The sequence below is a fragment of the Peromyscus maniculatus genome, chromosome 2 (assembly GCF_049852395.1).
Source record: "Peromyscus maniculatus bairdii isolate BWxNUB_F1_BW_parent chromosome 2, HU_Pman_BW_mat_3.1, whole genome shotgun sequence".
NCBI classification, from domain to species: domain Eukaryota; kingdom Metazoa; phylum Chordata; class Mammalia; order Rodentia; family Cricetidae; genus Peromyscus; species Peromyscus maniculatus.
In genome coordinates, this window is record NC_134853.1 from 110,778,537 (window position 1) to 110,796,813 (window position 18,277).

Here is an 18,277-nt window from a genome sequence, read left to right on the forward strand (position 1 = left end):
CTTCAGTCTAGTACAGTTCACTTGTCCTTTATCAACAGTTTATCTAAGAACACGGCATCCTCTCTTTTTCTTTCTTGGGCTTCTGTCAATTGCAGTCTGTGCTCATTTTCTGTGGATTTCTGCTTTGTATATTCAATTCTATATCACAAGGAGACTCTCTGTTAGGTTCATTTTTTCCTCTTCAAGATTATCTGTATTTTGCCCTAAAGTCTTCCCAAAGTGTTATTTGGTAAAATGTATGGAAGTGTAACAATAGCCAAATAAAGAACACAAAAGGCTATTTGGAAATTTGAGTTGTAGATTATAGAAATAGAACTATTTTAGAAGCACTAGAAGAATTAGCATGAAAACCTGAAGATTGAAATAGAAATTGAGATTCAGGATGTTTTGTCTATTTCTGGACTCAGGTCTCAGAAGGAGAGAACCTGTGGAAGAAAAAAAAACATACTTGAGGCAATTCCCCTGTGAGAGCTGGGATAGTGCTAGTTGAAGTTCAGACAGCTATGATGAGAAACCTTTTGAACGGGATGCAGACAGGTAGTTATGGGACTCTTTATAGGTCAAGAACATTAATGAAAAATAACTACAGGCTAGACTAAAAAATGAAACAAACCATAGTTTTGAAAGCATCCTTGGAGCTGACTTGTATTTACCTGTCAATGGGGAGAGCAAAGCTGAATGGATACATAGTTGCATCCAAGGCTTCCTGTTATTGTCAGAGGGAGAGGAAAGCTGAATGGATATATGGCTACACCCAGCCCTTCCTGTTAGCATCAGAGGCAGACCTACTGCCCCATCCCTCCAGGTCCCTGGTTGGCACTGCACAACAACAACAAAATAACAGTTGACTTCCAGGGCCCAGGGTAATAAGGGAATTAGAACTGCAATAAAACCGATCTTTAAGAAAAAGAAGAGCAGGTGCTTTTGAGTTGGGGAAACATTGTATTTATTAGTGGCCTGTTCTCGCTTCTGATACAGCCCACTGGTTTTCATTCACCAGATGATTATTTAGAACACATTTGAGAATGAAATAGTTGTAATACACACTGTTTAATTAAAAATACCACCTTTCCACTTGATGAAAGTGATGCCCCTGTTAAATTGTAGCTGTTAACATCTTCTTAGTGTGACTTAAAAGAAAAGGGACAGTGTTTAATTGCTCCCTGATGGACCAAAAAGGGAAAAAAATGACATAATTTGAGGGAAAGAGGGAACATATAGTATAAGATGAGAAATGAGGAAAAGTGGGGGGCCTGGGTAAAGGGGAGGTTAAGGGAGGAGGAAAGAAAAAGATTTGGGCTTTCCAGTGTGTCTGAGTAACATATGGGAATCCTTGCTCCAGCTTTGGGTTTGAAGTTGGCCTAATTTTGCTCACATTGCCCTCAACTGATATATAGTAAACTTGTGGTATTTAATGTATACATATTTAGACATATGTATGTACAAGTAAAAAACCATTACAACAATTAAAATGATACCACACTGATTATCTCCCCTTTTCTTCTGATCTTTTGCCATCTCTTCTGTTTTTCTATGCTCTTGCTTATCCCAGGGAATAGGTGCTGGTGAGTTTTGACATCGATTTCTAGAAGTCGGAGTAAATCAAACTGCACCATGTATCATCATTTTTGTCTTCTTTCTTTCCCACATAATAATTATTTTTAGGACCATTATGCCACAGAATGCACTTTCAGATCCTTTTGTCTGTGATGCTAGATATAAGTCAAAGTTAATGTTTTGCATACAAATGCCCAATTGTTCTGGCAAAGCCTGCTGGGAGAACAGTCCTTATCAGCTGAGATATCTCAGCTTGTTTGCCAAACTCTAGTTGTATCTTCATGTGTAGATGTTTGTCTAAACTGTTCTGTTCTATTGTTTTTTCCTCTTTACACCAGCATTACCATTTTGACTGCCATGACTTTGAAATAATTCTTGGAACAAGGTAATGTTTTCCCTGTAACTTTATTCTTTTCTAAAAATATTTTAGGCTCTAATAAAATTTTTCCTTTGCACTTTCATATGAATTTAAGAGAAGACCTGACAGTTTCTGTGAAAAAAACTGATGGAATTTTTTTTATCTTGAAGACTGAATAATTTATAGATTAATTTAGACAGACTTACTATCTTAACTATTTTCTTATTCATGAACACAGTTCTTTAGTTTATATTAGCAAAGCTTTGTTAGTTTCAATTTTTTTATAAATTTCATTATAAATAGCTCAAATGTGATTTGAATGCTGCTATAAATAGATTTATTTCCTCCATTAATTTAATGACCATTTGACTTTATTTCAATATATAGAAATGCAATGATTCTGAATATTCATCTTATATTTAGCAAACTTTCAAAAGCCACTTATTAGTTTTAGGAATTTTTTTTTTTCAAAAAAGTTTTGCACACACACACACACACACACACATTTTTTCACATCACCTAAAGATAGAGTGTATCTTATGACATTCATCCGAGCTGAATGACTTCAGGATGATTTTTCTTGCCTGATGATATTGGCCACTATTTCCAGTAGAATGGAACCTAAGTGCTGAGAGTGGACTTCCTTGTTTTGTTCTGTTCCTGATCTTAGGGACAAGGCTTTTATTCACTTCCAGTTAGCCTCTGCAGGCCAAAGAGTGTCTGTTGGCTGAGTTTAAAATCATAAATAGGAGCATATGTGTCTTCTATACCATGTGTGTTCATCTGCATCACTTCAGTTCTTCTTTCAAATTGCTCATATTTTACTCCAATGCACTTTCTTAAAAACTAGTTTTGTTTTCTTGAATTAAAACTACTATCACTTATTATAAGTGTAAGGTAGCATCAGGATCTAATACAAAGAGAAAAATATTACTAAATTTTAGAGCTACTTTAAATGTGGAGGCTTTTTTGCAGGCACATTACGAAGCACACAAAAGTGAGGAAAATGCAAAGATGCTTTCACCAATCTGAACATTTTTCTTTATGTAACTGATTCCTCAAATGAATTGGAAAGGGGACTTCCTACTATTATTCACATTATTATGTCTCAAGTAGCATTAAAAACCCATCTTTCATATGTTGGTGATTTGTTCCACAGCTGAGAATCACTAGACCTTAGGCAGATTTGAAAACTTTTGGTTATCACAAATGCCAGAGGGCTCAGGTAGTCCTTGGCATTGATTATAGGTCCCCATCCCCATGCTAGTTTAAGAGTCACTACAAAAGTGTCAGAATACTTGGGTTGGGGTACCATGTGTTTTTATTCCCAAGGTCATTCCAGTGCTTAGGAAGGGTGTATGTCTTTGTGAGAGGATGTCTGTATGGTAGGAGGTGATGGTGGTAGTGTCTATCCAGATTGTCTGACCTGGAATTATGGAATAATTAAAATAGAATGACTGCCATTTTTAGGGCTAGAGTATGACTGCCTGTTAAAGCAGTTGGATGTTTTCATGAGGACCTTTCAGACTGCTGACTCCCCCTTTCATTTACTACACTCAGGAATTTTCTGCTTCAAATGCTCCTTTGGTTTAGAATCATTGTGATCTCCTCTTAACAATTAAACCCTTTACATGTATAGCTCAAGCATGCATTTTGACAGCATAAAGATTGATCTTCATGGCCCTCCTCAGTATCTCACAAGAGAAATATGAAGTATTTTTTTTGAGAGAGTTTTAACTCAATTGCTGCCCATAAGTAGTTCCAGCGAAGAGCTTCACAGTGACCTTGACAGCAAATGTTTCAAGCACACTCCCTATACAGTCCGCATTTGCACATGTAAATAAATAGAAAGCACATGAAGCAGTTCGACTCGGAATCAGTTCTCTTGTTTATACACGCTTTGTAAGCCGTCTCGGGAGCTATTTAAAATAACTTTCCAATGAGCAGCGGCCACAGTCTTCCAAGCTCTGTGTCGTGTCTCTTTGTCACATTGGTCTCTTGACTTCATCTAGAAACGGGAAAGAAGAGAAGTAAAAATCACAGATCTTCCAACTTAGTAGAAGCACGGAGCTTGAGAAAGAGCTTCAAATCTTGCTTAAATTAGGGCAGTAAAGGGAAAATAGGGAGATTATTTTATAATCCATTCCTTGGGGAACTGGTGGGGTTAGACCATGGGGTTGAGGGGTTTCTTTTTTCCATAATGGGTCTTTCAACCTCATCAGGACAGTTTCTAATCTTTCCCATAGGCCACCTCCCAGAAAGTCCCCACTCTCCGCCCCTGGCCCTCCCCTGGCCTTCTTCCTTGGCCAGCCAACAGGGTGGGCGGGGTGGCCTCTCCAGCCTGCCCCTCCTGGGCTCAGGAGACTGGCAGAGCTCAGGACAACTATCCCAGCGTCTGGACTCAGAGGCTCAGTGGCTGACTGCGCGGTCAGGTTCTGGACCAGGCGGTTTCCTGCTCTGGGCCAGGAGAGTAATCTCGTCGGTGTGCCGAGTTGGACAGCAGGACCTAGGCGGGTTCGCAGCCTGCATCCTTACCGGTAGCTCTGGACAGCGTCCTTGCGGGTCGCTACTCCTTAGAGGCGCCTTCTCAGAATGGAGCAGTTTCCTTTAGGCCGTAGGGACCGCAGCGGCGGCTGCCGACCCCACTTGGCTCCTGGGCTGCGGGCCGCTCCACCTGCATCGCCCGCGCGCCCGGTGCCGTCGGGGATCCCGGTGTCCGCGGCTTTTCTGCGGCCGCCCGGCCTGTTCCTGCGATCGGCCGCCAGCACGGGTCGCGGAGGATGCCCTCCTGGCCCGGGGCTGGATAGGGCGCTGGGGGCGGTGGCCTGCGGCTACCCGCGGACCCCGAAGTGCGCCCGCTGTCGCAATCACGGCGTGGTGTCTGCGCTCAAGGGCCACAAGCGCTTCTGCCGCTGGCGGGACTGCGCGTGTGCCAAGTGCACTTTGATCGCCGAGCGCCAGCGCGTCATGGCCGCTCAGGTGGCGCTGCGCAGGCAGCAGGCGCAGGAGGAGAGCGAGGCCCGTGGGCTGCACCGGCTCCTGTACTCGGGGCCGTCGGGGTCCGCAGCTCCAGCGTCGGCGTCGGCTGGCAGCGGCAGGAGCTCGAGTCCCCAGGCCGTACGCAGGCCCGAGGCTATGGCTGTGCTCGGAGCCGGTGCTTCAAGGCACCCCGGGAGCCGGGAGGTACCCGCTTTCGAGGTTTTCCAGCAAGATTATGCGGAGGCAAAGCAGGGTGAGTTGTGTTTGGTTTGCTTTCCGTGCGAGAAAATGACTGTTCTGGAAGGATGCTCTGAAATGAGCAACAGCACCCTACAGGTGGGCAGAAAGTTGTTCGAAAGAAGCGATGAAGTTCAGGGATGTGAATCTGCAACGTGGATGGCTAGATGGAGGATAGGTACCAAGCTTTCACAAACAGAAGAGCTGTTTGTTTCCGGCTGATAGAGAAAGATAATGAAAAAATGAAACGTGGATGATCGCAGCCGCAGGCTCGCCCTGGGGATGGATTTGGGTGCAGTCTGCTTTGATTTTGTGTGGGCAGAACTTCAGCGGGTGGTGAGAGAGAACTTTAGCGAGTGTGCTTGCACTCTTTCCAGTTGTAAAAACCACCGTGAGGCTTCTTGTCTTGCACGGGAAACCCGTTGACTGTGGTTATTGTGATGTTCTTGGCTTTGGTGACAACGTTTTGTCAACAGCTAGAACTTAAGAAACAAACTGAAATTACCCTGCTCCCCCCATCCCCCTGCCCCATCCCTTTTTAATTCTTTAAGCACAATTCCCAGAGGAGTGGAAAGCTTCAGGGACTGGATTTTAGTTTATGTTGGAAATAAGTTTAAGCCTTCCAGAAAGCCAAACCATTAGCAAGAACGTCAGTTTACAGCTGGAGCGGTCTCAGCAGAGTAGCTATAGCACTGCTGCGTAGTTTCTGACAGCAAAGTTATTATGCTCACTATCTCCTATTTGGATCTGTACACAAAGCGACCCCGAATTAACTTTTCCTGTAATCTTAATGTCATTGTGTTTCCATAAATTTCACAACCCTTCACAGGGTCGATAAGCAGGGAACATTTCCTTTTAATCATTTTGTTAAAGTCCCAAACAGGTTGTATCACACGAAGTTATGAGATAACTGGGCGGTAAGTTACTAATTAGAAACTCTCCTTGGTTGTGAAAATTGCAAATCTTAGCAAAACTGCGTGTAATTTCGAAAGAAGACCATTTCTGAGTTGAAATTTTGCAATCATTTATGTCAGCTTTTGACACATGCTCTAGTTTATTTCAATAGACCAATAGACGTTGAGTGTTTCCCATGGACGATCAAGAGAGACTGAGGAGAAACATTACTGAACTCTTTCCGAAGAAAAGCAAATGCTAGGGTTCCTTCACCTAGGCTGGTAATGAGAGTTGGCTGGTGGTATGGATTTATGTAAATTTTTGGTACTAAAACGTTCATTTTACAGGCCTAATGATTTTATTACATTATTCTGCCATGAATGACTCACCTATAAAATGCAAGTCTATATTTAATAGGCCTCTTCATTGACTTTCTAAATTGTCTACCTCCTCTTACACAATATGCATGAATTATAGTAAGATACTGTATTTAACTTATTCATTCACAAAACAAAGACCTACAGTGATTCGGAGGTGAATAGCATATCCCTATGTAAAAGAACTTTATGTTCAAAAGAAGGAAGGCTATCAGTGTCTAAAACTACAACAATGAATAAAACAAACAAACAAACAAACAAACAAACAAACAAAACTCCAGAAGTTGAGAGGACAGAGATGAAGGGAATTATACCAAGTATTTAAAAGAAACCTTATTTTCCAAATACTCACAGACAATCAGTATTTCTTGCTCCCCCCCCCCCCACTTTGTGTTTGTTTTGAGACAGGGCTTCACATCATATCCTGGATGGCCTGGAACTAAGAAGCCTAGGCTGCCCTCGAGCTCCTGACCATCTTCTTGCCTCAGCCTCCTTGAACATTGGGATCTCAGGTGGCAGCCCTCATGAATAGCTTGCGGCCAGTATTTCTTTACATGAATTTGCCCTGGGAGTCCAACTTAAAAGTAACACATTATTTTTAGACAAAACAGCAGAGATGTAATTTTGATACTTCATGTGTTTCAGGAGCTATACTCAATGAGTCACATTTATAAGCAAGTGGAACAAAAGAACAATTAGAATTTATTTCCGTGTGGCAAATGTCATTTGACAAGTGTTTACATTATTTAAAGTTGAAACTACCAGTGTGCAATGTTACAACAGTCACGACTTTTCTTTCATTAAATATTTGGAGTTTTGACACTGAAAGTGCTGAATTGGACATGATTTACATTTTAAATAAACTATAGATGCCTATGGACAGTGTTTAGGACTATTTCTTCAAGATGCAGGGAAACATCAAAGAATATTGAAGATTGCCATTTCTTTATTATGTTACCATTAAAAATGCTATAGAGACAGAAAGTTAGGGAGAAGTACTACTGAAAGTCTTGGATAGATTTACCTTTCCAGGGTTAAAGTGTGTGTAAATGACAAGAGGAGATGAAACACAGATAGCATTATTTGAGGTGTGTGTGTGTGTGTGTGTGTGTGTGTGTGTGTGTGTGTGTGTACATTGTTATTAGTGTCCTGGTATTAGCTTGCCAGTATAGAATTGAAATATTTTTGTTTTATTCTTATGCTCAATATGTTGAAATTGAAAAATCAGAGTTTTTAATAAAATGTTTTCTTTTTTTTAGAAAATTGCTCTTAATATTCCAATGGGGGTTGTCATGGGTAATAAAGGTCTAATATATTGCTTTTACAGGGTCCATGCAGATTGCATTCATGAAGTTTGTAATTTTCTATAAGGAGAAATTGGTTTTAAAAATCTTTTCTTAACAGTTGGTGTTGACTGAAAAAGAAAATGCATCTTTCACCAGAAGTTACAAAGAATGCTGTTTTATTATTATTATTTCTCCCATAAAATGAAGTACCCAAGTCTCATGCGATTTGTGATTGATGCACCAGGAACATTATGGCTTTAGTTTGGAATGCTTTACATTCATGTCATCCTGAAGACACCTGGTCTTACCTGAAATGCCACCAGCAGCTTATTTCCCTACATTATTTAGGCTACTTAATTATAACTTGAATTGTGAGTGTGAAAATCATTTATTGACATTGAGCATTAGAACTTAAATAGAATACTTACGTTTAAGCTAATTTTTTTCTTTTTAATGACTTCTTATCCATTGGTATCTGTTTAACTTAGTTCTTTTTATATAGAGTCTTCATGGGGGAAAAAAGAACATCACTTTGGCAAAAGCAAAGCTTGGACATTTTAGAAAATCTCTGATTCCAAGATGGTGTCACATTGACACGTTTGGGTAACAACAAACTCTGCTCTTTTGATCCCTAAATGTTAAAGGATTTAGGTCCCTACTGTATAAGCTTATATCATGAAATGCATGTAACAACATTCTCTTCTGTTTGGGCATATGTTAGTTCTGAGCAATCTCTAAAATGTGACTTTCATGAAGATGTTTGTGGGTGGATCAAAATTGCTAATTATATATGTATATATGAATTATGAGTGAGTGAATTATTTCATACATCATTGTCTTTGAGTGGGCACTACTATGTTGTGGCAAATTTTTCATATGGCTGATTATTTTCTGTTTTCTTTTCTACAGAACCCCAAGAGAATAACTGTGAGTCATGCCAGAGTAGACATGAAGAACTAGTCTCCAACACTCACCATCATTCTCTGGAATCATCTCCTAAGGGTAATGGTACCATGGAGAAACGGGGCTTCATGTCATCTATTTCAGAACACTCAGACAAACCCAACATAATCCTGTCTCCTTGCTCCACGGAGCAATCAGGAGGAGAAGACAGTCCCAGGTCCTTCTCTTCCTCTGACCTGGAATCAGGGAATGAAAGTGAGTGGGCCAGAGACTACATTGCCACCAGAGCCAGCCTTTCCACGGTGACCTCAAGACCACGAGACCCTATCGGAATTCTTACTAGGATTTTTCCAGGTTACCGGCGTAGCCGCCTAGAAGGCATTCTACAGTTCTGCAAGGGAGATGTTGTCCAAGCTATTGAACAGATCTTAAACGGGAAAGAACATAAGCCAGACTGCAGGGACCCAGCACACGCAGAGTTGGAAAATGCAGCCTTCCAGAGAGCTTCAGATTTTAGTCTTGCTGGCATTGGCTTTGGGACTTTAAGTAATAAATCAGTTCTCTCTCCTCTTGAAGCCACGTCTGCTGCTTATGGAGGAGATTCAAGTCTCTACAGTTTCAGTCCTAGACTAGCTTTCAGCCCACTGCGCCTGGCATATTCTTCTCCAGGAAGAGCGCTGTCTGGTTTTGTGTCGCCCTATCTAACGCCTGGACTGGTTCCAGCACTGCCTTTTCGGCCAGCTTTGGATTACTCCTTTCCAGGGATGATTAGGGAGCCGTCCCACCTTCCCAGCAAGCACTTAGTAACTGGTGGTAGACTTTATTTCAGGCCCAATCAGGAACATCTGTAACATATCAGCTCTAACATTCTGTGGTGTTTCTGGAACCATAACGCGCGCACGCGCGCGCACCCCCCCTCCCATTAATGTTCTTCAATGAGTATATGAATGGCTTACCAGCCTTAAATGCTGTTTTTTAAGCAATAGACTTTAGACTTGAAGACTTTTCTTTAGCATTTATTAAATCAAAGAAACGTTTGAACATTATATGTGCCCTGAATAAACCTATTTCAGGAAATAATTTTATTTTAAACCAATGAATTTTCTCCATAAATTATCTTTTCTATTGTAAAGCCATATCTGTTTTTATTTTATTGTAGAGTTGGGTTTATAATTGTAAAAATTTGTAAAAATTAGAACATTTGTAGAAAATGAACCGAGGGGGGATTAAAAACCGAGTTTAATTCTATGTGTTTATTATTCTAAAACAACTCCCTCTCCCTCTCCATGTCTTCCTCCTCCTTCCCAACCCCACCACAGGTGATCAGAAGTTATTCCAAGTATTTAAAACTATTTTATTTGCAGATAAATGATCAGTAGTAAGTAAACCCAATAAATTTGAATATATTCTTTTTGGAATGTCTGACTTTTCACTCTCTAGCTACTATTTGTAAAAAGGAAAACACTTTCAAACAATTCTCTTTAAAGACAACATTGTAAATACACAAAGTACTATTGGGTCATAAGAACAAGACCCTGCCCTCTTCTGGCCACTATCACAAACTGCAACTCAGTTCTGAGGAAATTTCTCAGTTCTGAGAAACATCTGGTTTTCTGTTATAGGCTAGCAAGTTTATGAAATAACTATTTTGGATCATGTTGTATTCAATTATCATGTTGTGAAATAGATTTCTACTGAAGATGATTTTAATTTTTGAGTAGCTTATGCTTGTATCTGGGGAAAATAGTCCTTTTATTTGTTTGAGATAATAAGGTTACCCATTCTCAAAGGTGAAAATAATTTTAAGAAAACTAAAATATCTGCTCAGACAAATATCTACTAATTTTGTATGAAGTATATTTAATGCATTAAGGAGAGACAAAAATCTCCAAAGGGCAGTAACTTTTTTTTTTTTTTAAATTTAGAGGTAGTGTGGCATCTTTAGACATACATTTCGTTCTCCGCCTCCAGTATTTGAAAGTCATCCATCAAGCTGGTTATTTCAACACCTGTACAAAGTTTTCCTCATATGCCATTGCTTTTAAAAGGACAATGGCTGTATTGCTATTGTGAGGAATAGTGAAAATCCAGACATGGTAGGGATTAGAGATAACTTAATCTGAGTAGCAAGAATCGCTAGAAATTTCTTTACTTATATTTATGTTTGTATGTTTTTTCTATGAAGCGAATACATTTTCACAGTGTATTTTTTTTTTTTTTTGGTTTTCCGAGACAGGGTTTCTCTTGTGTAGCTTTGCTTCACAGTGTATTTTACCTACAAATATCATAATGCACTACTGGAGAGTATCTTGTGCTGATTTAGAATGCAAATTTGTTTAATGATTTGCATTAATTTTAATGGTATAGGGTATGAGCAAAAGCCCTATAAAATTTAGAGGGATACAATGCTCATTTCTTTTGATACAAAACAAAGTCAAGAAACCTTTCAGACTCTGTAGGATGCTTGGCAACTAATTGCTATGCAGTCAAAACACACTGAGATAAGAATGATTTTGGATATGGGTCTTTCAACCAAATAATTCTACAAAGTGGCCTATTGCCACACATTTTGAGCAGAGTTTCATGAGGTTCTGTGTCTCCTAAATATTATTATGATCAAGATTCTTGGTGGTCCTTGAGTTGTTTCTACTTGTATGAATCTATCTATTACATTCTTTTTTTGAGAGACACTGGATCCTATAGAGGGTGTCAAATGCAGAGTATGATGTAAAGAGAGTTAGAGTAAGTGGCAGAGAGCAGGATTGAAAGAACAGTAATTCTAGCATCGCTGGATTCTCCATAAAGTTAATATGAACATACTAATTTAAGAACATAAATATTAAGTTAATTTCCATGATGCTTCATATAGTCTATACCCTTCATAAGACTCTTAGGACCTAAATAACTTTAAAATAAAATATCTAATTCTTCCAATTTATAGCTAAACAGTGAGGAAACTAAAGCTCAGCTCTGGTACTCAGGAGCAAGGGCAATAGTATGAGTCACTAGGAGGTTTTTTTTTTTTTTAACTTCAGAAAATGTAGGGTGTGAGGAAGGATTCAAGTCTGTTTTGTTCCTTCACAGCTCTGTGTGGTGTCTGAAACAATATGTGGCAAATAGTACTTTTGCATTTACTCAATTAAATAAAAGTCTAAGATTAGGAATTGAGTCGTATCATTTATTAAGCACATGCTTTGTGTCATGCACTGAGCTAGGTGCAAGGGAGAGATATGATTAAGAGACTAGAGATAGCCTCAAGTTTCTCATAGTCTGTTTTCCCACATGTACCAACAACAATCAACCAGTCAGCTAGGGCTGGCACCATATGGCCACGTTGGTATGTCAGTGAGTTCTTTAGAAATGTGACATTTATGCCTATACTTGAGGACTTGGCACCTAACCCACTAGTCAGGAGTTAGGAAGAGGATGGCTGAACACTGGAGGTCCAAACTGAACTGTCTCTACTCCATGCATGGCAGAAGACAGAGGCATTGACAGTTCTGCGGAGAGAATTCAGGAGAACAAAAGGAGTGGCCTTTTCACAGTTAGTGATCATCTAATATGGAATAAGGTTTCCATTGAGGTTACTGGATAGAAACCTCCAGAGGCCTGCTTGATGGGGTTTTTCATTACTGCCTCAGTATTGGGATGGTATCATTTACCAGCTATTCAGAAATATAGGAATGGTTTGTTAAATAAATGAATGAACAAGTTCCAGTTCTAAGACCACAATAATGAAAGTGTGCAGGTATTATTTATCAATAAAACACTGTTCATGACAAATATTTCTGTGTGAAAGCCTCCTAGCAGAATGTGCAAAAGGAGGAGGCAGAACACAGCGTGGTTAACAAAGGATCCAGTTGGAGTTAGTTTGAGACACACATGTTCCAGAAAGAAGAGGACTCAGGACATGGGAGAGCACTGAAGACAAACATGGATGAATTGTTGATGAAGTATATAGCCATATGTCTTTCTTTAAGGGTTGCTTGCTTTACTGTTAAGATGGGTATTGAGATGGGCAAGTTACTTACACTCTGAACATCTGTTTCTTCTCAGTAAAACAAGGATAATAATATCTAACTTGCAAGATTCATGGAGCTGAGAAGTAGCTTGAATAAACTGCAGAGTACAGTAATGCTTATATCCTGGTATTAAGTAAACAACTCTCACTGTTACTGCTTTGTATTAAGATATTATCTTTGCCCCCTGGTGGCAGTCGCTCAACACAGAGCACTGTAATTGCGCTTAATCCACTTAGTGGATATAGAACCGAAGAACGGTTATTACCGGTGAATATCCAGGCTTAATTCCAGGCTTCCTGTTTGGTTTTCATGCCATAGTGAGCCACACTTTCATAACTTACAATTGTGTGTGTACTTAGGAATCTTTTAAGGGCTTGAAGGAAGTGACCAACACAACCACAGCTCTGTGTTCATACTACCTTTAATTGGTCAAGATTTGGTTAGGAAGACAGAGCCCTTGTAAGTACTTGCAGGAAATAAGGGAGTTATAGAACATTCTCCCAACACAAAGGAGAATCTTGGAAAGACACATCTTGTTGAGGGAGGCTAGAAAGTCTGAGAACGACTAACTGATTTGGCTAAAGCACTGTGTGGATAGGCGAGTGGGAACTTCCAGAAAATTTATGAAGTCTAGAATGTCTCACCGAGACAGGGCTTTCAATTAGGGGCAGTAGAAAGGTCTGTGTGGAGCTAGAGAGTGAGCAGTTGTAAGCTCCCTGGGTCTCACATAGATGGAGGGTCAGTGAAGTCAGCAGAAGGAAGGCAACATGAAGTCAGGGAAAAAGAGGGCAACCTAGAAACACATGTGGGTGCCCACACTTGATGACTCTTGTTTTGCCTATCCCTGACAAACCCCACCCATAAGTCTATAGAATGTTGTGTCAGCTTTCACTCTGAATGATATGGAAAAGGGAATTCTGGGAATGTAGATCATTATTTTAGGCAAACCGAACTTAGCACAGTCCAGTCTAGTATAGTCCTTGCCAATACATCTTTCATAATCACTCATATCTGCCATGTTTCCTTCCAAGCAATGGCTACAAATGAAACATCTTCCACCCAAAGCTGAGGTAACTACCCTCTTGATGACAAATCATCTTGTTGAAGGAAACTGGCATGTGTGAGAATCCACTTCTCTCCTTAAGAGGATACTTTTATAGGATATTTAAGTGTGGATTTGGCTAGATGAAAGAGAAATTAACACCTAATCCACCTTTGGGAGGTGCTAACTTCTCTTTCAGCTAGCCAAATCCACACTTAAATATCCTATAAAATTAACCCTGAGATAGAGTTAGCCAATATTATTTCTTTTTGTCTTTGTTAGGGGAGGTATTATAGAAGAGGAAATTGCTTATAAGGATAATCCCTGATTACGATGGTTCTTATGCCATTCCAGCTTCAGGACGGAGCCAGCATAGTAGGCATCCAGTGGCAACTGTGGTGTTTTAATCTTTTCCCAGGCTAGTGATATGTTAATATCTTGAGATGCTGGGTGATGATGCTAGCTGTAGCTCCTAAGACTGCCTTAAATGCCCGATGCCAAACAACCAATATTTTACAATGTCTAGTTTTGGTAAACTATTAGGTTTAGTATTTTAGGTGTCAGATATATATTGGATTTATGATATTTTCAACATATAGTGGGTTTGTTGTGATATATTTTCACTGTAAGTTAAAGAACATCAGTAATACACACATGCATTGGCACACACACACACAAACACACTACACGCAAACATACACACACACAGTTTCTTTGAAGTAAGAAAGTAATAAACACTACTGTCTGCTACAGAATGGACTGTAACTGCTTATGGGGTAATAGATTACATTTATAACTTCTTTCATTTTTTTCTTTGTTTCCCACTGGTACCTTGGTTAACAGTGGTTGCTTACTATCATGAATGACCCAAATCCTCATTTCTGAAGAGTCTGTATCATTAACAGTGCTACTTACATAAGATTTTTGCAACTCTCCATGAACTTACATAACAAAATATTGGAAGAGTGAACAGCTCTCTAGAGGAGCTTGTTCCTGTGATTTCACTGTTTTTTTTTTAATGGCTTATGGTAGTCTACGGTTCCATGAAGAAATATATTTTCTTATGGCACAATTCCTCTTTTAGGTAGTAAGACCTAAAAACCAACAGAAGCCAAAAGTTGCAAAGAAAAGAAACAAAAATCATTATGAGCAATTTGAAAAATATTCCCATGGTTCTTAGATTCTTGGATCTTGAGTTGAGGAAAATCATCTCTGTGTATTTACATGGATTTAGAACCTATCATACACACAGAAAGATATGATTCCAGCCCTAAAGATGCTCTCACCAGCTGGAACCATAATAGAGCTTTCCAAAGGCCATTTGACAATTTTACTAGACCAGCTGTTTCTGCATGAGGCGAACAGGATGGCTCAGTGCGTTCCATGGGCGTAAGCCCAATATTTGATCTAATATGAACTGCTTTGTCACATGCAATGTTGTATATAATACTATGATGGTGTTTTTGTCAGGAATATCAAAGGAAGGAAATGTAAAAGGGCAAAACCATACTAGCAAGACTTTGTTGTTGTTGTTTTGTTTTTTGTTTTTGTCTTTCCCAGTAAGAACAAAGAGCTGTTTCCTCAATAATGAAAATGGTCCAATGCAATCAACCTGCCACCAGGTGGCTGGCTGGTTTCCTTGGGAAATGATGCCATGTCTGGAGTTTTGTGTTGATGTCTTCTCTTAGCCAGATTGGCTTTGGTGAATGGAAGTTTATGTTGCTTATAGAACATAAGCTCTATCTCTGCTTCCATGAACTTTCTCTTCTTGACCCAAATAATAGGTTATGTTGTACATGGTTATTAAAATGGTGCTTTTCAGAGGCTGATCTTTGCTGAAGCTTTATGTGGAACAGCACACACACATATTTGTATTCATTTGAAGAAGTCTTTCCGCATATCTTTTTCCCCCTAGATCTGTTCACATTTTTGTCCAAGATCCTTATTAGCCAACCAAGCTGTTGTCCATTGCTCATGACTCATTCCAGATATATGTCACTATCAATCTCTCCTTCAGTATTACCACTGGAGAGATGAATCTTACCACAATGCTTCAAGGCCATTCCTATAGTGCAGCTGAAAGCTTCAGACTGCTACCATCTTTGAACAAAGATCAAATAGTCATTCCTTATTCTGCTGCCATTGACAGTTCCACACAAAAGAGAGGAAACAATGGGTAGGAGTAAGGACCAGGGGAATTTGATTAAGTTTTTATGCAACTTAAGGACAATGCAAAGAATTAAGATGATAATATGAGGATGAACATCTTTCTGAGAGAGAGAGAGAGAGAGAGAGAGAGAGAGAGAGAGAGAGAGAGAGAGAGAGGAATAATAGCTGTTATATAGGAAGCTGACCAAAGAAATAGAAAGGAATTCAGCATAGTATATTTCTAAGCCCTGTTCCCCCCTCAACCAGGAAGAGATCTTATTCAGTGGAGAGTACAAAATCAAGGTCAATTCTGTATCTAAAAGCAATTATACAGTCCAGGAATAATAGGTATCATGCCACTAAGTTTGTTAATATAATTGCTCACATTAAGAAAATGCTATTTTTAGGTGTAAGAATGTTTGATAAATTTTAATGATAATTTACAATAAACCTTTTATAGATTCATGGATTGAAACTGCAGATAAGCTCAGCTATAAGGGACAGAAGTTTAATTTCATTTTTATTAGATTAAAACATTTATAATTGTCAGATAGTTACCATGTATCTTGTCCTGTTTTAAAGAGGAGACATTGAAGCCCAGAAGGAGTAAAGAACCTCCAGCATATCTGGGAACTGAGCTTGAGACCCGGGCTGTGTTTTTTTCAAGTGTATGCTCCTGTACACTCTGGATTTACCTCACCTTAGGGAAGAATATCAGGACATAGATCTCAAGTTTGAATGTCTATCATGGCTTCAGCCATGACATCTATGTTCTTGGTAGTAAGAAAGAAGATAGGACACGTGGAAAGCTGTGGTGCTAATCAGGTACAGGTAAAGGCTTAACATATCTCCAAGGGAGAAGTAGCTCTTAGGTAGCATGTGCTCATCTCCATGGTTCAAATTATTGAATCATCATGGATTTAAAATTGCCAAACTTATGCCACTAAATGGATTTGGACAGAAGGTACACTGTATGCTCTCTTGACAAGCAAGGGCTGTCACTAGTATTTGCCTGGATGGTATCAATATCAGGGAAAGCAAACTATTCCAAAAATATCCTGCAGAAATTTGTTCATGTTTCAGTGGCCAAGGTACTATCACATGACTTAGTATATAGGGCAGATATATGCTTTAATTGAATGTATATACACCTTAGGCAATATTCCAAAAAAAAAATGACTGTTGATTAGAATAGCCATTGCTTCTACCATAAATGAAAACTCCTTTATTTGATACAACAATTATCTTACTTGATTCTATCTCTAAATAGAAATGATAATGCAAGAAAGAAGATGAGAATTGTTACTTGCTATTTCAATTGAAATGCATACTAGAGTGCTAGCCAGTGTAGTGCAGTATAAATAGAAAAAAGACAGTAATACTTGATGAAAAAGGTAAAACAGGTTAAGTTTTGCATGTGTTAAGGCTTAAAAAATTGAGAAAAATTCAAGTATTATAATTAATAAAGAGAAATTTTTAAAAAGTTGGTTAAAATCACACACACAGTAGACTTCCTCTGTGTGACAAACAGATAATTTAAAAGACATAATAAATGGAAGATCACATTCCATTCATAGATACTGTAAGATGCTTAGGGTGAGTTGTTTCTTTGTTTTGCCATCCTCATCCCACCCTATCATATGCACTCTCACAAGCTTAGCTCCAGATGTTTGGCCCTGTGAACCATCATTTTTCATGATGCACCCTTACTGGGTAAGTTGTTCCTTTCCTTTTGACAACCCTCCTTTCCCATAGCCCTCACTCACAGTCATCTCCACACCCACAGGCCTTGCTTCATACCACAGCCCAAGAATCAGGTTTGTTTGGTCAGTTGCTTCTTCCCTTTCCCATCCTTCACCCAACCTGTTGCCACCTGAGGCCATGTTGATGCCTGTGGGCTATGCTGCTGCCAAGGGCCATGCTGATGTGTATACCCTAAACTGCCACATGAGTCCTTGGTGATGTCTGGGTTTGTGCTGCCACTGAGGGCCATGTCTTGGTCTGTGGTCCTACTGTAGTCTGTGTTGATGTCCATGGCCCATGTTACTACTGAAGGCTATGCATGTCCATGGTTGATCCTGCCTCCTGAAGACGTATTGATGTCCATGGGCTGAGCTGCTACCAGAGACCATGCTGAGGTCCACTGTACATGCTGCCACTGGAAATCATGTGAAGACCATGATCTATACTCCCATTAACTGTAGAAGACAAGGAAGCTACTTTTGCCAAGGTATTGATGACTACAGACTCACAGTTGAGAAAGAGGGACATAGAGGGTTTCTGTGACAACCCCTATCCCCCACCCCCCATATACCCAAAGTAACAGCCTAGACAGAAAGCCATTGAGGAGAATTTGTGATAAGGATGCTGAAGTGTAGCTCTCCACAATTGGTGGGTTCTGGTGGGGGTGCAGGTGGGGAAGGACTCAGTTTTCTTTAAGGGACTAGCCACTGAGAATTTGACCATGCTCCGGT

The 18,277-nt window shown here is 39.7% G+C and overlaps 1 protein-coding gene and 1 long non-coding RNA gene across 2 annotated transcripts; one reads left to right on the top strand and one right to left on the bottom strand.

Moving 5' to 3' along the window:
• Window positions 1-3,779: 3,779 nt before the first annotated feature.
• Window positions 3,780-4,544, bottom strand: LOC121827290 (uncharacterized). The gene is made up of 2 exons (XR_006069492.2): window positions 4,451-4,544; window positions 3,780-3,923 (listed from the first exon to the last, which is right to left on the bottom strand). It is a non-coding gene; the product is annotated as an uncharacterized LOC121827290 (long non-coding RNA).
• Window positions 4,285-11,755, top strand: Dmrta1 (DMRT like family A1). The gene is made up of 2 exons (XM_006974001.4): window positions 4,285-5,147; window positions 8,598-11,755. The coding sequence occupies exons 1-2, from the start codon at window positions 4,508-4,510 to the stop codon at window positions 9,440-9,442; spliced, it is 1,485 nt and encodes a 494-aa protein (XP_006974063.1). The 5' UTR covers window positions 4,285-4,507; the 3' UTR covers window positions 9,443-11,755.
• The last annotated feature ends 6,522 nt before the right edge of the window (window positions 11,756-18,277 follow it).

What these genes read in the sequence shown, in the direction of transcription:
- Dmrta1 (XM_006974001.4), top strand. Translation starts at nt 4,508, where the DNA reads ATGGAGCAGTTTCCTTTAGGCCGTAGGGACCGCAGCGGCGGCTGCCGA. An exon ending in TTATGCGGAGGCAAAGCAGG is followed by an intron (nt 5,148 to 8,597) that starts GTGAGTTGTGTT and finishes TCTTTTCTACAG; the next exon opens with AACCCCAAGAGAATAACTGT.